Source organism: Coregonus lavaretus (assembly GCF_964263955.1).
Source record: "Coregonus lavaretus genome assembly, chromosome: 2".
In the NCBI taxonomy this organism is placed as follows: domain Eukaryota; kingdom Metazoa; phylum Chordata; class Actinopteri; order Salmoniformes; family Salmonidae; genus Coregonus; species Coregonus lavaretus.
This window is the reverse complement of record NC_139989.1, coordinates 21,296,167-21,318,577: the sequence shown is the minus strand read 5'-3', so window position 1 is coordinate 21,318,577 and position 22,411 is coordinate 21,296,167. Positions and strand designations below refer to the sequence as shown.

At 42.3% G+C, this 22,411-nt stretch overlaps 1 protein-coding gene across 1 annotated transcript in view; it reads right to left on the bottom strand.

Annotated features, from left to right (window-relative positions):
- The window catches only part of LOC311143346 (dnaJ homolog subfamily B member 6-like), a 48,141-nt gene extending 26,879 nt beyond the window's left edge, over positions 1 to 21,262 (bottom strand). Inside the window, exons 1-2 of the mRNA XM_084179187.1 lie at positions 21,102 to 21,262; positions 4,187 to 4,304 (exon numbers count right to left, since the gene is read on the bottom strand). Of these exons, the coding sequence (XP_084035313.1) occupies positions 4,187 to 4,251 (65 nt within the window). The 5' untranslated portion in view covers positions 4,252 to 4,304; positions 21,102 to 21,262. The remainder of the gene's footprint in view (positions 1 to 4,186; positions 4,305 to 21,101) is intronic.
- Positions 21,263 to 22,411: the final 1,149 nt, after the last annotated feature.

The following is a 22,411-nucleotide window of genomic DNA, read 5'->3' as shown; positions in this document are numbered from 1 at the left end:
TAGGCCCTAATCTATGGATTTCATGACTAGGCAGGTGCGCAGCCATGGGCCTGGGAGGGCATAGGCCCACCCACTTGGGAGCCAGGCCGAACCACTGGGGAGCCAGGCCCAGCCAATCAGAATGAGTTTTTCCCTACAAAAGAGCTCTATTACAGACAGAAATACTCCTGAGCACCCCTCCCCCTCTGACGATCCCACATTGAAGAAGTCGGATGTGGAGGTCCTGGGTGGCGTGGTTACACGTGGTCTGCGGTTGTGAGGCTGGTTAGACGTACTACCAAATTCTCTAAAATGACGTTGGAGGTGGCTTATGGTGGAGAAAATTACATTAAATTCTCTGGCAACAGCTCTGGTGGACATTCCTGCAGGCAGCATGCCAATTGCACGCTCCCTCAAAACTTGAGACAGACATTGTGTTGTGTGACAAAACGGCATATCCCCAGCACAAGGTGCACCTGTGTAATGATCATATTCTTTAATCAGCTTCTTTATATGCCACACCTGTCAGTTGGATGGATTATCTTGACAAAGGATAAAATGCTCACTAACAGGGATGTAAACAAATTTGTGCACAACATTTGAGAGAAATAAGCTTTTTGTGCGTATGGAAAATTTCTGGGATCTTTTATTTCAGCTCATGAAACATGGGATCAGCACTTTACATTTTGTTCAGTATAAAATCCGCCTAGGGTGGCAGAACGGCCAGGACCGGGCCTGCCTGAGAGAATACAGTGCATTCGGAAAGTATTCAGACCCCTTCCCTTTTTCCACATTTTGTTACGTTACAGCCTTATTCTAAGATTGATTAAATAAATACAAATCCTCATCAATCTACACACAATACCCAATAATGACAAAGCGAAAACAGGTTTACATTTTTTTCAACAGAAACACCTTATTTATATAAGTATTCAGACACTTTGCCATGAGACTCGAAACTGAGCTCAGGTGCATCCTGTTTACATTGATCATCCTTGAGATGTTTCTACAACTTGTTTCTACAACTCATAATCTCACCTGTGGTAAATTCAATTGATTGGACATGATTTGGAAAGGCACATGACTATCTATAAAAGGTCGCACAGTTGACAGTGCATGTCAGAGCAAAAACCAAGCCGAGGTCGAAGGAATTGTCCGTAGAACTCCGAGACAGGATTGTGTCGAGGCACAGATCTGGGGAAGGGTACCAAAACATTTCTGCAGCATTGAAGGTCCCCAAGAACACTGTAGCCTCCATCATCCTTAAATGGGAGAAGTTTGGAACCACCAAGACTCTTCCTAGAGCTGGGTGCCCGGCCAGACTGAGCAATCGGGGGAGAAGGGCCTTGGTGGGGTGGCGTGACCAAGAACCCGATGCTCACTCTGACAGAGCTCCACTGTGGAGATGGGAGAACCTTCCATAAGGACAATCATCTCTGCAGCACTCCACCAATCAGGCCTTTATGGTAGAGTGGCCACACGCAAGCCACTCCTGAGTAAAAGGCACATGACAGCCCGCTTGGAATTTGCCAAAGGCACATAAAGGACTCTCAGATCATGAGAAACAAGATTCTCACTACGAGATATGAAGGAGAGTCTGAGGAGCGGTTTGACGAAAGAGAATTATACTTTTCAATTCACAGTACATCCTTGCTTTACCTTACCTAGCGTTGTGGCTGCCAACGCGACATTCTTGGTCTGCAGCTCAAATTGACCGTAAATATCATAGTAATCACTATCCAGTAAACACAAACTATTCAACAATGACTGAAACTTTTCTTCTAAAACATATTAAATTATTGAATAATGCAACCAAACCATATTAAACTCTTGAATAATGCAACAATTCAGAAGCATGCATGTGCAGACAATTGCTACAGCATGTCTTCATCAAATAACATTAGCTTATCAAAAATGAACGATTAACCCTCTCATACGAATATAAAAGTACAGTAGACCTACCTTACAATATAACAACCAACCAGCCTTCATTTTTATCAATATCATGCAAATCATTACATGTGGTAAAAGCAAATTGTGACTGAAAATGTGGATATAGGTGAATTCACCACGACAAGCTGTTTTATATGGAAGCCCATAACCGCCACCAACATCTTTTCATAAAATGCCTCATGATTTGTCAACGTGCACAATAAATACTTCAGTCTGATCAACTGTAGCCTACTGATAACAACCACAGCTGTAGGTAGCCTAGAGAAGCCCATGTGCTCTGATCACATCGGGGCCTGGGGAAACATAACGCCATGTTTTTATAGCCTAAAATAGGCAAACATTTTTGTGTTCTGAGAAAATGTGAATGTGATCAAATTTAGTTGATATTCACACTTCGGGTGGCTCGGCTACCTAGGCCTTTTTAATCCAAAATGATTGACTGGGGTTACTCAATCAACACAATAGTGATGACATACTGTATGAGTATATTTTTTATTACAGATGCAAAGGCCTACATGATGCAAACCTGCATACAGCTAGCTCAGCCCTGTTAGTTTTTGTCCAACCGCAGTTGTTTCTTTGTCTGTGTAAAGGGTTTTCATGTTTTCATCCTCCCTGGGCCAGGAGTTTTTCCAGGGTATTTATTTTTAAACCATATGACCTGATTAGAAAAATAATCTGGTCCCATCCTAGCCAATATAAAACAATGTTTTACAGCTGGTGTATTACTATGTCATACGCTACAACTAGGGTCTGGAGTTGGTTAGGTTAGCCTACTACCAGATCATGTCTCCCGAGTGGCGCAGTGGTCTAAGGCCACTGTGCCACTAGAGATCCTGGTTCGAATCCAGGCTCTGTCGTAGCCGACCGGGAGACCCATGGGGCGGCGCACAATTGGCGCAGCGTCGTCCAGGGTAGGGAATGGCCGGCAGGGATGTAGCTCAGTTGGTAGAGCATGGCATTTGCAACGCCAGGGTTGTGGGTTTCGATTCCAGTATGAAAAAAATATATATATATATATATGTATGCACTCACTAACTGTAAGTCGCTCTGGATAAAAGCGTCTGCTAAATGACTAAAATGTACATGTAAAAAAATCAGGAATGGGGATGGGCTTCCATAGTTTTACGTGGCTCAGTGCAGCCGGCAGCTACTGAGTCAATTTCAGAATGTAGCAGGCTGTTACTGCAACTTCAAATAAAAACTCAATAAAACAAGTCTCAAATATTAGGAAAATGTCTTTACATTTCAGCTGTTTCAAAAACATTGCTCTGCTATTAACATTTATATTGTAGGTGTGTTGGCTTAACGAGACAATTCTGTTTACACTGCCCTGCTTCAAGGGGAGCAACTGTCTGGCGAGTGTCGTGAACTACCTCTGGAGGTAGATGTCGAAACGTAGCAAGTACACAAGTTTACATTTAAGTAATATGTGTAACAGACTGTATTTTTATGAAAAGTGTATTAAGTGTGAAGAGGCGCCAAGATTGAGGTAAAGCAGTTCAAATCGGCACGGTTAGAAGTGGCCCAGTGGTAAGAGTATCAATTGTATCAGAGAGATGGGGTTACACAATTTACCTAACCTTTTGACCTTTGTCTAGGGTGCTATCTATCTAGTTAAAAAGGTCAAATGCAGGATAGTCAGCGTTAAAAACAGAGTTAATATGACTACTGCTTGTGTTTAAATTACCACTACTCAGTCCCTTTAGTGACTTAGACAGTTATGTTTACATTGTAATCAACACTTAAACTGAAAAACAGAACTAGAGAGGAAAAACGCTCCCTTCACAGTGAAGTTGGTGTTAACTTCAGCCAAACCCTAAAAAACGAGCATACCTTAGATTCCCAAGCCTAGCAGCACAAAAGGGCAGATCATAATCTCACAATCATACTGATGTTTTAAAAGAGGAGTAGGTGTGTCTGTTATTCACAACATATTACTGGCAAAACAATACGAATGACAGTCTTCAAATGACAATAGGAAACATTGGTCACAGGACGTGAGCGGGGCTGTTCAGTGTGTCTGTGTGTGTGCGGGTGTGTGAGTGTACAGGAAGGTTTGTGACAGCGATACTCAGCAAGGTTACAGGAAGAGGAGTGATAAGAGTGGAAACCTTCTAAAGCATTGCGGTTAGCACTCTATCCGTTTTTACTCAGTTTCTATAATTAGTCTACTACATCCTTCAGAGTGTCCAACATTACTAAAGTCGACACGCGTGTAAAAATAGAGGCCATGCCGGACAAGGTTACTCACGCTTTTTTAATGTCCTCCGCCGAAGCGTTTCTCTGGACCCCTAAGATCTGGTAGTATTCTGTCATGGCTGTTTTTCTTTGTGGCTCCTTCTTCTAGCCAACCGTCTTCAGCCGTCGCTCTGCAGAGGGAGCAAAGCACCGTTTAAAAACACACAATGTGGAGGAACTCAAGGAGGAGAAAAGCACAACAAAGTGGGGCCGTGACAGAGGCAGCCATGTGTGACAGCTAAGAAATCTCCCGTCCCTCGAGGCCCAGCAGGGTGAGGATAGAAGAGGGGGGAGGGGATGGGACAGGGTATTTCACAGGGTGGCACAGCTAAACAATGTAATCAACTGCCCTTAAAATAGAGCCCTCTTGAGCGAGAGAGCAAGGGGGGAGTGAGCGAGAAAGAGAGAGAGAGGGGAGCGAGAGAGAGGGGAGCGAGCGAGAGGGGGGGAAGCCGGGGACAAGACTTAAGCTAACATTAGTTCTAATATTACATAATGATGGGGTAGAGTGGATACCCTGGCCTGCCGCTATAAGTAAGAGTGAACGTGTGATTTACGATTACTTAGGGAAGGACCAATGAAGAACAGCCATAACGCCCAAGTGACCCCCTTTTCATAAGCATGTCTTTACTTATATCAAAGGCGGCCTGGAGCACCAGGCAAAACATGCCCAGATATACAGTACTTCCATCCGATACAAGTCTTCCATTTCATCTCTGCTTAATGTGGCCAGTGGGAGGCAGCTTTGAAAAGAGAATAAACTCCAGAATAAGTTGATCTCTATGGGACGTCGTCTTCCCCTGTCAATTTGCAGCCCCAGTAGTCATCTGCATGATCCACCAGACAGTGTTAACATCACTCCACTACCGCACCTTAAACCCCCACTGACACCCCAGTCACACTGTGCACTCTTTATTAACTTTACATATTAACGGTCCAATTAGCACTCAATTAACAATTACAGTATATACAGTGGGGAGAACAAGTATTTGATACACTGCCGATTTTGCAGGTTTTCCTACTTACAAAGCATGAAGAGGTCTGACATTTTTATCATAGGTACACTTCAACTGTGAGAGACGGAATCTAATCCAGAAAATCACATTGTATGATTTTTAAGTAATTAATTTGCATTTTATTGCATGACATAAGTATTTGATCACCTACCAACCAGTAAGAATTCCTGCTCTCACAGACCTGTTAGTTTTTCTTTAAGAAGCCCTCCTGTTCTCCACTCATTACCTGTATTAACTGCACCTGTTTGAACACGTTACCTGTATAAAAGACACCTGTCCACATACTCAATCAAACAGACTCCAACCTCTCCACAATGGCCAAGACCAGAGAGCTGTGTAAGGACATCAGGGATACAATTGTAGACCTGCACAAGGCTGGGATGGGCTACAGGACAATAGGCAAGCAGCTTGGTGAGAAGGCAACAACTGTTGGCGCAATTATTAGAAAATGGAAGAAGTTCAAGATGACGGTCAATCACCCTTGGTCTGGGGCTCCATGCAAGATCTCACCTCGTGGGGCATCAATGATCATGAGGAAGGTGAGGGATCAGCCCAGAACTACACGGCAGGACCTGGTCAATGACCTGAAGAGAGCTGGGACCACAGTCTCAAAGAAAACTATTAGTAACACACTACGCCGTCATGGATTAAAATCCTGCAGCGCACGCAAGGTCCCCCTGCTCAAGCCAGGCCCGTCTGAAGTTTGCCAATGACCATCAGGATGATCCAGAGGAGGAATGGGAGAAGGTCATGTGGTCTGATGAGACAAAAATAGAGCTTTTTGGACTAAACTCCACTCGCCGTGTTTGGAGGAAGAAGAAGGATGAGTAAAACCCCAAGAACACCATCCCAACCGTGAAGCATGGAGGTGGAAACATCATTCTTTGGGGATGCTTTTCTGCAAAGGGGACAGGACGACTGTACCGTATTGAGGGGAGGATGGATGGGGCCATGTATCGCGAGATCTTGGCCAACAACCTCCTTCCCTCAGTAAGAGCATTGAAGATGGGTCGTGGCTGGGTCTTCCAGCATGACAACGACCCGAAACACACAGCCAGGGCAACTAAGGAGTGGCTCCGTCAGAAGCATCTCAAGGTCCTGGAGTGGCCTAGCCAGTCTCCAGACCTGAACCCAATAGAAAATCTTTGGAGGGAGCTGAAAGTCCGTATTGCCCAGCGACAGCCCCGAAACCTGAAGGATCTGGAGAAGGTCTGTATGGAGGAGTGGGCCAAAATCCCTGCTGCAGTGTGTGCAAACCTGGTCAAGACCTACAGGAAACGTATGATCTCTGTAATTGCAAACAAAGGTTTCTGTACCAAATATTAAGTTCTGCTTTTCTGATGTATCAAATACTTGTCATGCAATAAAATGCAAATTAATTACTTAAAAATCATACAATGTGATTTTCTGGATTTTTGGATTCCGTCTCTCACAGTTGAACTGTACCTATGATAAAAATTACAGACCTCTACATGCTTTGTAAGTAGGAACACCTGCAAAATCGGCAGTGTATCAAATACTTGTTCTCCCCACTGTATCTATTACATCAACATTTATAAAATCCTCCTTAAAACAGGTTGATTCCATACAAAAACAGTGTGTGTGTCTGACCACTTTCCAAGCATGAGCAATTATAGCATTAGGGAGAGATCGAAATTTACTGGGGGGGGTGGTCCAAAATAGTGTAAGGTTGTCAAACTAATTTTTTTTGCTTTGGGGAGGGTTGTGTGGTTATTTTATTGGGCACAGAGGAGGGTAGTGCATTTTTTCCCCTGGTTTACATTCGCTCTTTTGTAGGTTTTACTATATAATTTCTTCCACCCTAGCCAAATTTCCTTGTGCGCTTGCATGCAGTGATGCCAACTTAGCAATTTTGTTGCTAGATTTAGCAACTTTTCAGACTACCCTGGCAACATTTTTTTCCAAACAGCACCAAGCAACAAATTTAGCTACTTTTAAAAATTGATTTGGAACTTTTAGCAACTTTTGAAAAGTGACTCAAATGCTAAAATGCACGCATTTCCCCTCTAAATGACACCAAAACGATTTTCTCTGTCACACACTCAGTCACAACACGTGCCTGGCTGCAAAAGTGCATTGTGAGTGACGTCATCAGCAGGCGCTCAGCTCGTGCACAGGCCAGCCAAGCAGCACAATAACCTGGAGAGAGCTGGAGAGAGATGCCTAGCGCACACATCATTATTTGAGTTAAGTTGCTTGTTCAATAAGATGGCATATATACCTTGTTATTAGCTTGTACTTATACTTGTTGATCAGTTAGGTAGCATGTTAACTAACTAACAATACACTGCTTAAAACTATAAATTGTTCAGAATGTGTAGGTTTACTAGTTAATAAGAAAATAAATCAAATGTAATTGTTCAGTAATGTGTCATGTGTAATTGTTCAATAATTCAATGTGTTGTGTTTTTTTTATTTTTATATCTGATCATATAAAATGTGTTGTGTTTATATTACTTTTACAAATAAAAATATGTGATAATAAACAAACAAATCTAAACTAACAAATGTCAAATCATATTTGTCGCCGAGATGGCCAGTCAATTTGAGTAACGTTATTGTGTATTCTACGTAATGACGCAGTTTTACGTTATTACGGAATGACGTCATCACGCAATGACATCACAACGTCATTTAGCAACAAATCGACCTGCCTCTAGCAACTTCCCAAAAATTAGTTGGCAACACTGCTTGCATGTACCTCCCCTATATCAAGGTGTTTTGGTACTTCCCTTATGCACTATGCTTTTCTGTGTACTATACCACAGATCAGTATAATATACCAGTGTAACAGTATATCCAGCCCTCTATCCACCATTCATAGTGACAATAGTGGTAGGTGGATCGTTTGTCCAGATCTGCAATAAGCTAACTAGCATCATACCACACATAAAAGCATTCAAAGCTGCATCAATTTTCAATATGAATCCACAACAATAAATAGGAATAGCTGATAGGCAGCAGAGAGGCCAGGTGCATCATTGCGCATGAAAGAATAGTGAAGACATGAGACAAAAATATCCCCTATTGATCTTGTTTAGGGACAATACAATGATCTTACCTAGACTAGCCTACAACACCACAATGCAATGAATAATTGCATTATTGTTTTCAAGTGAGTACAAAATTCTACTCTAGGCTGCAGTGAAAATGTCATTTTCAATAAATAGTCCTGTGGTTTTAATGTTTCATTTGATTTGAATCAGTTGTCGGTTTACTCGACAGTTTAGAAAAGTCTAGAAAGACACCGTAGCAGGCCAGTCTGGCTGTATTTTTACTTCTGATACAGAGATGAGCTGTCTGTTGCAGATCATCATTCTCAGAAGTCGTCCTATAATAATGTAGCTACATATGCTCCCGGCAGGCCCAGTTATTCATGAAAGCTTAACACGGGCTCTGCCTCCTCTCCAATTCGAGTGGCTATTTCTCGCACGCCTAAAACCTAACGCTTCAATATAGCCTACATATTTATAAATTAACTTTTAACATGTATACTGAACAAAAATATAAATGGAACATGTAACAATTTCAACGTTTTTACTGATTTACAGTTCATATAAGGAAATCAGTCAATTGAAATAAATTCATTAGGCCCTAATCTATGGATTTCACATGACTGGGAATACAGATATGCATCTGTTGGTCACAGATATCTTTTTTAAGTAGGGGCGTGGATCAGAAAACCAATCAATATCTGGTGTGACCACAATTTGCCTCATGCATGGCAACATCTTCTTCGCATAGAGTTGATCAGGCGGTACAGTTGAAACCGGGATTCATCCATGAAGAGCACACTTCTCCAGCATGCCAGTGGCCATCGAAGGTGAGCATTTGCCCACTGAAGTCGGTTACGACGCCGAACTGCAATCAGGTCATGACCCTGGTGAGGACGACGAGCACACAGATGAGCTTCCCTGAGATGGTTTCTGATTAAGGTGAAGAAGCCGGATGTGGAGGTCCTGGGCTGGCATGGTTACACGTTGTCTGCGGTTGTGAGGCCAGTTGTACGTACTGCCAAATTCTCTAAAACAACGTTGGAGGCAGCTTATGGTAGAGAAATGAACATTGCATTCTCTGGCAACAGCTCTGGTGGACATTCCTGCAGTCAGCATGCCAATTGCATGCTACCTCAACATTTTTTACATCTGTGGCATTGTGTTGTGTGACAAAACTGCACATTTTAGAGTGCCGTTTTGTTGTCCCCAGCACAAGGTACACCTGTGTAATGATCATGCTGTTTAATCAGCTTCTTGATATGCCACACCTGTCAGGTGGATGGATTATCATGGCATTGGAGAAATGCTCACTAAGAGGGAAGTAAACAAATTTGTGCACAAAATTTGAGAGAAATAAGCTTTTTGTGCGAATGGAACATTTCTGGGATATTTTATTTAAGCTCATGAAACATGAGACCAACACTTTACATGTTACGTTTAGATTTTCTTTTCAGTGTAGCAGCATAGATGAGATATCTCCTAGAATGTATAGAGCATACAACGTATACCTAGTGGGCGTATATAGGGCACCTAGTGGGCGTATATAGGGCACCTAGTGGGCGTATATAGGGCACCTAGTGGGCGTATATAGGGCACCTAGTGGGCGTATATAGGGCACCTAGTGGGCGTATATAGGGCACCTAGTGGGCGTATATAGGGCACCTAGTGGGCATATATAGGGCATCTAGTGGGCGCTACAGGGGGTATAGGTAGGGGAACATATAGAGCAAGAGCTGTGTTTATCAAGTGTCTCAGAGTTGTCTTTAGATCACAATGAATAAGATGACATACACAGGGGGGACCTGATGCTAGATCAGCACTCCTACTCTGAAATGTACGATACATACGGCCCCTGATCAAACAGGAGATCCTTCACACAACCCAGGGGGAAATCTGCCTGATTTCATTACTGTGGCCTCACATTGGTCAACACTTAATGAAACATCCATGACTAAGTAGCAGTCATAACGTGACTAGGTCTCTGCCTAAGGTCTGGTATTCCCGGTTTATTTGGAAATCACATCAGATGTTTAAAAGAGTACAAATGGAGCATTGTGAAACCAAAAAGTTGAGAGAAAGAGGGCGAGCGAGCGAGCAAGAGAGAGAGATCCAATACCCCAGTCATCAAAACAGGACACGCCCTATTGAGCAAGATTACCAGGTAAAAAGTCAATAGCTCAAGGTGAATACCTACCGATAGCCATGTGGCTGTTCAGCAGATACAATGTACTAACTGAGAGAGCCATCTTTTCAATGGTGAGTCTTTTGTTAGGGTTTCTATGTAGCCCAATGGAAGTCCCTTAGACAGCAGATCTCAATGGTAGACGGACACAGAGCAGTGAGGGCAGACCTGAGGTACAGCGCTATGCTCTCGAGTTAAAGTCCTAAATGACACCCTATTCACTATAGTGCACTACTTTTAACCATGGGCTCTGGTCAAAAGTAGTGCACTATATAGGGAATAGGATGCCATTTAGGACTGAGCCTTGAGTACCTTACTGTAGCAGTTAGTCTGAGTCACATACAGTACCAGTCAAAAGTTTGGACACACCTACTCATTCAAGGGTTTTTCTTTATTTTTACTATTTTCTACATTGTAGAATAATAGTGAAGACATCAAAACTATGAAATAACACATATGGAATCATGTAGTAACCAAAAACGTGTTAAACACATACAAATATATTTTATATTTGAGATTCTTCAAATAGCCACCCTTTGCCTTGATGACAGCTTTGCACACTCTTGGCGTTCTCTCAACTAGCTTCACCTGGAATGCTTTTCCAACGGTCTTGAAGGAGTTCCCACATATGCTGAGCAGTTGTTGGCTGCTTTTCCTTCACTCTGCCGTCCGACTCATCCCAAACCATCTCAATTGGGTTGAGGTCAGGGGATTGTGGAGGCCAGGTCATCTGATGCAGCACTCCATCACTCTCCTTCTTGTAAAATAGCCCTTACACAGCCTGGAGGTGTGTTGGGTCATTGTCCTGTTGGGAAAAAAATGATAGTCCCACTAAGCCCAAACCAGATGGGATGGCGTATCGCTGCAGAATGCTGTGGTAGCCATGCTGGTTAAGTGTACCTTGAATTCTAAATAAATCATAGACAGTGTCACCAGCAAACCACCCCCACACCATAACATCTCCTCCTCCATGCTTTACGATGGGAACTACACTTGCGGAGATCATCCGTTCACCCACACCGCGTCTCACAAAGACACTGCGGTTGGAACCAAAAATCTCAAATTTGGACTCCAGACAAAAGGACACATTTCAACCGGTCTAATGTCCATTGCTCGTGTTTCTTGGCCCAAGCAGGTCTCTTCTTATAATTAGTGTCCTTTAGTAGTGGTTTCTTTGCAGCAATTCGACCATGAAGGCCTGATTCACACGGTCCCCTCTGAACAGTTGATGTTGAGATGTGTCTGTGACTTGAACTCTGTGGAGCATTTATTTGGGCTGCAATTTCTGAGGCTGGTAACTCTAATGAACTTATCCTCTGCAGCAGAGGTAACTCTGGGTCTTCCATTCCTGTGGTGGTCCTCATGAGATCCAGTTTCATCATAGCGCTTGATGGTTATTGCGACTGCACTTGAAGAAACGTTCAAAGTCCTTGAGGTTTTCCGTATTGACTGACGTTCATGTCTTTCAGTAATGATGGACTGTCATTTCTATTTGCTTATTTGAGCTGTTCTTGCCATAATATGGACTTGGTCTTTTACCAAATAGGGCTATCTTCTGTATACCCCCCCGATCTTGTCACAACACAACTGACTGGCTCAAACGCATTAAGAAGGAAATAAATTCCACAAATTAACTTTAGAAGGCACACCTGTTCATTGAAATGCATTCCAGGTGACTACCTCATGAAGCTGGTTGAGAGAATGCCAAGAGTGTGCAAAGCTGTCATCAAGCCAAAGGGTGGCTATTTGAAGAATCTCAAATATAAAATATATTTTGATTTGTTTAACACTTTTTTGGTTACTACATGATTCCATATGTGTTAATTCATAGTTTTGATGTCTTCACTATTATTCTACAATGTAAAAAATAGTAAAAATAAAGAAAAACCCTTGAATGAGTAGGTGTGTCCAAACTTTCGACTGGTAGTGTATGAAAAATAATTAACTAATAGTCGCTGTCATACGATCGATCCTCAATCATAAAATGTTGTTATTCCAAAAGCTATGAACCTGCCAAGTGTTAAATCCTGGCTGAAAGAGAGAGAGAGAGGAGAGAAAGAGAGAGACAGACTGCATTTACACAGGCAGGCCAATTATTGTATTTTTTTCACTAATTGGTCTTTTGACCAATCAGATCAGCTCTGAAAAAGATCTGATGTGAAAGGATCTGATGCGACTTGACAAAAGACCAATTAGTGGAAAAAATATCAGAATTGGGCTGCCTGTGTAAACGCAGCCAGAGAGACAGATCTGTTTACAGATTAATCTACAGTGGGAGAATCTCTCTGCTGTTTACGATGGCCTACAAATGCCTTAAAACACAAACTTGACTTGTCTTACACTAACTGACATAGCTTACAGTAGATACACAAACCAGGTAAACAGACTACAAACACCATTACTCCACACCACACTAATTATGGGTCAAATCAGCCTTGTCCTCAACTAAACCGGAAACCGTTGGGCACCCCAAGTTCTCCAAAGATAGACGGAGAAAATATGACCAACGAAAGTCCTAGACATGTTCAAAGATAATAGCCATGTCAACTATATCAAACATACTTACCAAAGATAGAAAAACATCATAAACATTCGAGCCCCAGCCCAGATTTAAAACAAACTGATACATGAATGATATTAGTCAAGTAATATATTTTTAACCACAAACAAACTGGTAAACAAATCAACTTTGTAGAGCAATCAGTTACCAGTTACACTGGGAGTCCTGTTGTATCCTGTTTGTTTGCTATTAATAACCTCTGTGCCCTTTTCTGCTCTGTTAGTGTGTGTGAGCTGGGAGTGTGTGTTTTGGGGGGGGGGGGGGTTGGGAACGGACAGATGATGCCTCATGCCCTTCCTGGTTGGCACGGTGATGGTAAACCTCTGGCAGGCCTGGTCAGTGTTGCTGTCCCAGAGCAGGGGACACACTCTTCTCTTCATCCATCACTTTCTCTCTCCTTTATCATTTTCCTTCACTTGCTCTGTCCTTTCCCTCTTGTTTTTCCTTCCTTCCTCCTCTCTCGCACCCTTCCAATAGAACTAGATTATGAATAAGTGTCATGCTCAAGAGACACATACAGATGAGAGCAGGACCCATGTTAATAAAATGTCTCAGAATGGGACTGCTGATCTAGGATTTGAGTCAAACAGTTGAGTTATAATAATGTCTAGGTCATCACTTTATGACCTTTTTAGTCAAATGTAACAATCCTACATTAAAGACGTAATCAGCAGTAGGAGGAAACGGCGCCACTGGCCGCCCCACCACCGTTGCTATTGTTTTTGTTGCTGAGCTGAGGATCGTCACGCAGCATGGTAAAAAAAAAAAAAAGGCAGTACATATTGTGCTCTTATATCGGGCATGAGATGATGTCCGAGTGGTTCTTGGTTGCCGAGTTTAGGTCCAATGCATCAGTCTGTACCATCTATTTACAATCTCTATTATCCATCTATGCAGAGTAGTGTTGAGGCTATACAGTATTTGTTTATAATTACATCGTTTACAAACAATGGGGGTAAAGAAAGCTTATATTTTGGGTTCTGTTGGGGTAGGACAGTTGAAAAAAGCTCATGAGGCATTTATAAATGACATTCTTCAAGAATCAATTAGATATATATAGATATAAATAAATACATACAAAATCCCAAAAATTGAGTTGTTTGATGGGGTCGAGGTCAGGGCTCTGTCAAGTTCTTCCACACCGATCTCAACAAACCATTTCTGTATGGACCTCGCTTTGTGCCCGGGGGCATTGTCATGCTGATACAGGAAAGGGCCTTCCCCAAACTGTTGCAAGCACAGAATCGTCTAGAATGTTATTGTATGCTGTAGCGTTAAGATTTCCCTTCACTGGAACTAAGGGGCCTAGACCGAACCATGAAAAACAGCCCCAGACCATTGTTCCTCCTCCACCAAACTTTACAGTTGGCACTATACATTCGGGCAGGTAGTGTTCTCCTGGCGTCCACCAAACCCAGATTCGTCCGTTGGACTGCCAGATTGTGAAGCGTGATTCATCACTCCAGAGAACACGTTTCCGTTGCGCCAGAGTCCAATGGTGGCGAGATTAACACCACTCCAGCCGATGCTTGGCATTGCGCATGGTGATTTTAGGCTTGTGTGTGGCTGCTTGGCCATGGAAACCCATTTCATGAAGCTCCCGACGAACAGCTCGTGTTGACGTTGCTTCCAGAGGCAGTTTGGAACTCGGTAGTGAGTGTTGCAACCGAGGACAAGCGATTTTTACGCGCTACACGCTTCAGCACTCGGCGGTCGAGTTCTGTGAGCTTGTGTGGCCTACCACTTCGTGGCTGAGCCGTTGTTGCTCCTAGACATTTCCACTTCACAATAACAGCACTTACAGTTGACCAGGGCAGCTCTAGCAGGGCAGAAATGTAACAAACTGACTTGTTGGAAAGGTGGCATCCTATGACGGTGCCACGTTGTAAGTCACTGAGCTCTTCATTCTACTGCCAATGTTTGTCTATGGAGATTGCATGGCTGTGTGCTCGATTTTATACACCTGTCAGCAACGGGTGTGGCTGAAATAGCCGAATCCACTAATTTGAAGGGGTGTCCACATACTTTTGTGTGTGTTTATATATATATATATATACACACACACAGTGGGGAGAACAAGTATTTGATACATTTACATTTACATTTACGTCATTTAGCAGACGCTCTTATCCAGAGCGACTTACAGTTAGTGCATACATTACTTTATTTTTTCATACTGGCCCCACGTGGGAATCAAACCCACAACCCTGGCGTTGCAAACAACATGCTCTACCAACTGAGCTACCTCCCTGCCGGCCATTCCCTCCCCTACCCTGGACGACGCTGGGCCAATTGTGCGCCGCCCCATTGGTCTCCCGGTTGCGGCCGGCTACGACAGAGCCTGGATTCTAACCAGGATCTCTAGTGGCACAGCTAGCACTGCGATGCAGTGCCTTAGACCACTGCGCCACTCGGGTGATACACTGCCGATTTTGCAGGTTTTCCTGCTTACAAAGCATGTAGAGGTCTGTAATTTTTATCATAGGTACACTTCAACTATGAGAGGCGGAATCTAAAACAAAAATCCAGAAAATCACATTGTATGATTTTTAAGTAATTAATTTGCATTTTATTGCATTTTACAGACCTCTACATATTTTGTAAGTAGGAAAACCTGCAAAATCGGCAGTGTATCAAATACTTGTTCTCTCCACTGTGTGTGTGTGTGTGTATATATATATATATATATATATATATATATATATATATATATACAGTGGGGAAAAAAAGTATTTAGTCAGCCACCAATTGTGCAAGTTCTCCCACTTAAAAAGACGAGAGAGGCCTGTAATTTTCATCATAGGTACACGTCAACTATGACAGACAAAATGAGAAAATAAAATCCAGAAAATCACATTGTAGGATTTTTAATGAATTTATTGGCATATGATGGTGGAAAATAAGTATTTGGTCAATAACAAAAGTTTCTCAATACTTTGTTATATACCCTTTGTTGGCAATGACACAGGTCAAACGTTTTCTGTAAGTCTTCACAAGGTTTTCACACACTGTTGCTGGTATTTTGGCCCATTCCTCCATGCAGATCTCCTCTAGAGCAGTGATGTTTTGGGGCTGTCGCTGGGCAACAGACTTTCAACTCCCTCCAAAGATTTTCTATGGGGTTGAGATCTGGAGACTGGCTAGGCCACTCCAGGACCTTGAAATGCTTCTTACGAAGCCACTCCTTCGTTGCCCGGGCGGTGTGTTTGGGATCATTGTCATGCTGAAAGACCCAGCCACGTTTCATCTTCAATGCCCTTGCTGATGGAAGGAGGGTTTCACTCAAAATCTCACGATACATGGCCCCATTCATTCTTTCCTTTACACGGATCAGTCGTCCTGGTCCCTTTGCAGAAAAACAGCCCCAAAGCATGATGTTTCCAACCCCATGCTTCACAGTAGGTATGGTGTTCTTTGGATGCAACTCAGCATTCTTTGTCCTCCAAACATGACGAGTTGAGTTTTTACCAAAAAGTTATATTTTTGTTTCATCTGACCATATGACATTCTCCCAATTCTCTTCTGGATCATCCAAATGCACTTCAGACGGGCCTGGACATGTACTGGCTTAAGCAGGGGGACACGTCTCGCATTGCAGGATTTGAGTCCCTGGCGGCGTAGTGTGTTACTGATAGTTGGCTTTGTTACTTTGGTCCCAGCTCTCTGCAGGTCATTCACTAGGTCCCCCCGTGTGGTTCTGGGATTTTTGCTCACCGTTCTTGTGATCATTTTGACCCCACGGGGTGAGATCTTGCGTGGAGCCCCAGATCGAGGGAGATTATCAGTGGTCTTGTATGTCTTCCATTTCCTAATAATTGCTCCCACAGTTGATTTCTTCAAACCAAGCTGCTTACCTATTGCAGATTCAGTCTTCCCAGCCTGGTGCAGGTCTACAATTTTGTTTTTGGTGTCCTTTGACAGCTCTTTGGTCTTGGCCATTGTGAAATTTGGAGTGTGACTGTTTGAGGTTGTGGACAGGTGTCTTTTATACTGATAACAAGTTCAAACAGGTGCCATTAATACAGGTAACGAGTGGAGGACAGAGGAGCCTCTTAAAGAATAAGTTACAGGTCTGTGAGAGCCAGAAATCTTGCTTGTTTGTAGGTGACCAAATACTTATTTTCCACCATAATTTGCAAATAAATTCATTAAAAATCCTACAATGGGATTTTCTGGATTTTTTTTTCTCAATTTGTCTGTCATAGTTGACGTGTACCTATGATGAAAATACAGGCCTCTCTCATCTTTTTAAGTGGGAGAATTTGCACAATTGGTGGCTGACTAAATACTTTTTTCCCCCACTGTATATATATATATATACACACACATACACACACATACACACACACTACTGTTCAAAGGTTAGGGGTCACAAGGGTTTGAAAGTGTCTGTGGTTTTATTTACTTACTACTTTGGTAGTTTAAGTAATAACCAAATGAATAAAATGTATTGATAATTATCACAGAGTGAGTGACAAGAGGAGGGAATGTGATGGAAAAAAATGTGTGCTTTTTTAATAACCTATTTCTGTGTTCATGCAAGTGACTGATTGAACGTGCTTGGAAGGAATCCTCACTATCAGTATAAGCAATTTGGCAGTACGCCCAGAACATTGTTTTGAGAATCGAAAGGTATCTCAGTTTCAAGGTCCCAGATTTGAAGAGAAGAAACCTTGTGAGGTATTGGTCAGTCACGCGCTGTTGCTACCACCTGTAAACACACAGTCCAGTTCAAAGTGAATGATTGCAGGCCCGTGTAGGTAGCTGAATTTGTTGCTAGAATCTTTTACCAATAAAAGTCGCTGGAGGGGTCTGAAAACTCACTAAATATGGTTGGCAACACTGCCGTGTGGCAAATGGCTTATTTGAATATAGCCCTACTGTAGCTTTGATTGGCTATGGAGCACCGGTCTTTGTAGACTCAAGTCCTGGACAAAACAGATGTTTTTATTAGGTTTTATTTACTGCAGTGTATGTCTATTAATTGCCAAACGCATGGCCGCTTTCCCACTTTTCACAAACGCTTTACTCTGCATCATACCCAAACATTCTATGAATGTATGAAAACGTGTAAATGACCATATCTAAGTAGTCGCTTGTCAGAAAATATAAAAAAATGGGTGTATATGAACAGATTTTAATAAGACTTCATGTTGCTAAAACGCTCTAAGTTCCCCTTTAAAGGTGCATTCAAATGGTGCAGGAAAGGTACCATTGCATTCTCATTCCAGCTGGTTGCCAGGGTAACTACTGTAACTGGGTTGTGTGAGTGACAGCTGAGGTACAGAGGTTAGGTTGAGGGGGGTTATTAGTGTGAACAGACGCAGACAAGGTACCTAGCCTCAGAGCCTACCCTGTTAGAAGTGGAGAAGACACATACTGAAGGTGTTTGCTCTCAGTGTGTAAGCAAGCCGAGCAGACTGAGTTCAAACAAACATGTTCAGTTTGTTAGGCATTAGTCTCTCATGAAAGACAAAACATTAAAATGTTAGGTTACATCTGTCGGCAGGCTGTGGGATAGGGATTATGAGAAACAATTCTACCGGGGGGGGGGGGGGGGGTATTTGGCCCATAGACTTGCAGGGGGGAGGGCGCTACCCCAGAACTTAATCGAGCACTCTTGCGAGATTCAATTCTGGGTTGCCGAGACTAAAACAAACATTTTCCATTTGTTAGGCATTGTACTGTATTTGAATACAATATTTGATGAAAGCAACTAAAATATCTTTCATGGGGATTCATGAAAACTAGAAAAACAAGTGAGCACACAAGGGTGCAAGGATGTTAAATCTTCCCAGACGGTTTGATTCAATTGCCAAATTCAACTCTGGTAAAATGAGAACAAATAGTTCAAGTTTGGACATATACCCATGGGGCCAGCATAATATCTCACGTCAAACGATGGCGTGCGTCCACACAACTTTTCCAGACAGTTTATAACTATTGTGCGCTCATAAAATCTATTTGACTGGATACACTACAGACTACTATCTAGAGTCCATAGTATTGATGGCCCCATACACACTCAGTTTATAAAACTGACATAGAACGCATTTGACAAAACAGTTGTGATCGAACTGAGCATTTGTCTGCACAAAAATGTTATACACAGCTGTTGTGGAGACAACATTTTTGTGCATACAAACTCTGTTGCATCACAAGATTTTCAGTTGTATCATAACCATTGTGTCAAATGTGTTGTACAACCCGAGTGAGTACGGGCCAGTATGAAGAAGTCAGACCTCATCAGTAATGCCTTTATAAAGGAAAGGCAGAGTCAGTAGAAGTAGCCTACTCTAACAGAGGTTCCTATCGCCCGGGCAGGTTCTAAAATATGATGACTCACTTCTTTGCCAACTAGTGAAAACAAAGTTAGAGCCAGGGATAAGGGTGAAGTGAGCCAGCCACTAGAATTAGGGAGGAGTACTATCATTAGCTCTTCCTAAAAACTCTTTGCCTACCTTTGTGTAAAATGCATGGGGAAAAGGCTAGCGAACTTGTTTTAGATTTGTCTGTGATGGTAAGAATCGGGTGTAGTAGTTTGGGGGATGCATATAACTACATACAGTATCAGACATTCAAGTTAATTCATGCATAACTTCAGTATGTAGGCTACATGTAAGATAACTTGTTTTCATAACTGGCATCTAGTGAGAATGTGGTTTCTGTGACATAGGGAACAACACAGTGTGCATTCAATCCCCAGATTAGTGGCACCATGCTGTAAAGTAATTGTGAGCCCACTGGAATTCAGGCATCCTATTGGACTCCTGTCCTCTGCTGGACAGAGGTGGCCCCTTCTTGTCACTGGTTCACTTTTAAAAAGGGGCAATATGGGATTGGTACATCCATTTTTTGATTTAGCCATTGATTCTTGAAGAACTTATAAATGCCTTATGAGCTTAGTTCAACTGTTTTATCCCACCAGAATGCAAAATATAAATGTATTTTACACCATTGTTAGTAAACACTGTATATATTGTTTTATTTAGCTGACAGTATTTTTCAGTGACAACAGGATTCTGGCAGCCTTCTGTTACAAACAGGTTTTTGGACCATGCTAGATAACTAATTAGCACTGGTAGTCCCTCTGTCATTCATCTGTTTTGCTAAACACATGCTGTAACATGGAGATATGGCCATGTGGGAACACTAACCCTAACCCTAAAAAGGTGTGTATCAACTTAACCTTTTGTTTTTTTTACTATTATTATTATTATTATTATTATTATTTCTCACTGATATGAAAGATAAGGTCTTCATGCTTCCAACCCATATGGCAAGTGATGCTGTTATCAGGGCTCTTAACAAAGCTCCCCCTTACAGAAGAAGCCTTCCTCCAATGACTCTTATGTGTAATTTAATGGAACAGATTCATGATCAAGGGCTAGGTACCTATACATAGATCAAAATGTATGCACTCACTAACTGTAAGTGGCTCTGGATAAGAGCGTCTGCTAAATGACTAAAATGTAAATGTAAATGTAAAAGCAATAACTAATATGACACCCACTGAAACAATATTATATACCTCTGATGTTCATTTGAGCTGAATGAAGGGCTTCAAAAATGCAGCTGCAACAGAATACAGTCAAGTGACAGAGGCTCTCCAACGCAAGGTTGCGACATTGAAACACTTAGGTCAGTGTTTCCCAACTCCGGTCCTCGAGTACCCCAAGTACATATTTTTGTTGTGGCCCCGGACAAGGACACCTGATTGTACTTGTCAACTAATCATCAAGCCCTTGACTGGTTGAATTAGGTGTTTTTGTCTGGGACTACAACAAAAATGTGTGCTGTTCGGGATATTCGAGGACCGGAATTGGAAACACCGGTCTACGTGGGCTCGCGACGCTGACAGGAGCGAGATTCCACCGCGGATTTGAACCCTGACACAATTGCTGCGTTCACGACAACTGGAAACTCGGACTTAAAACGAGCTCCGACCTAGAAAAAACGTTTGAATGGTCATCCAAATCGGAATTCAAACTGGGATCTCGGGTATCTTTCTAGAGCTCCGACTTTCCCGACCTGAAGATCACTGACGTCATGAGTTGACCTCGTTTTGTTCCCCGAGAACCCAAATTAACCATCACCAGCGATAATATTAGCATCCAAAAAGTAGAGAAAGAAAAGAGAGAAAATGCGCTCACCTTCCACCCCAGCTGAAGAAATGTCCCCGTGCCTTCGTTTACTGACCTATGTGAATTCCAATCCACCGGGCTTTGTTTTTACAGATCCGTCTATGGTTGGAAACTGTGCGTCTTCGGAAATTCAACTCGTGCTTAGGCTACCTCGTCAGTGTTTGAACTGAGCAGCGCTTTCTCAGATGTCATACACACATGGATAGTCTTGTGAACTCTGACTGTAAAACACCCGTATGCCTGTAGGAGCTGTTCAATGGAGGCGCTCGGAGCACGTGTGAACCACTGTCACTTCCTGCATTAGAGAAAGAAGGGTTGGAAACAGTTGTGAATTTGTTAATGTTATGGAAATTGCCAATTTGCACGAAGGGTCATTGACATTACTCAACACCGTTTGGCGTTTCAATGCCAGAAGTGTATGAAGGAATGCGAAAGTATTGGAAAGGTTATAGTCAATTCTATCATGCAAGTTCACGCCATCTGCTGAGCAAACGTAGCCTGATGTAGTACACAAATTGTGTTATTATAATCTCATTCAATGGCATAGAATAAGTAATGGTTTTCTAAACTTCTAAGAACTGAAAAATTCCATATGAACTTGGCCTGGCTATTTGGATAGATCTAAAGGTCATGCTTAGTCTTATTTTGATCCAGTGAATTCATTAAATGGTTTTAATTAGGCCTAAAATGCATCTGTGTCCGGGAAAACAGCCCTATTATGTCTAACAATGTTATTCTTCATATTATAAACTGGGTGGTTCGAGCCCTGAATGCTGATTGGCTGACAGCCAGACCGTATGACAAAACATTTATTTTTACTGTTGTTATTACGTTGGTAATCAGTTTATAATAGCAATAAGGCACTTCGGGAGTTTGTGGTATATGCCAAGGCTAAGGGTTGTATCCAGGCACTCCGCTTTGCTTCGTGCATAAGAACAGCCCTTAGCCGTTGTACATTGGCCATATACCACACCCCCTCAGGCCTTATTGCTTAAATAGAGAATTGAGCATCAAAACCTGGAACAATTTGCCTAAACAAATGAATAACCATATAGGCCTAATAATCATAACTGCTTAAAACCACTGACAGTAAAAACGTGGAAGTGGCTCAAAAACTTGTGTGGGTTAAATGGAAATGTACACAAATCAAAGCCGAGGAATGCGAGACACTCCCGCCGTCGTGCCTGGGCTAGTTTAACCATGACGCAACATCACATCATAAACAGAGCATTATGGTGGAGTTTTATGCAAATATGGTGACTCTGTCATTGATAGGATATTGTTCTTTTAATTTGATCAAACATCACTATTTATTTATA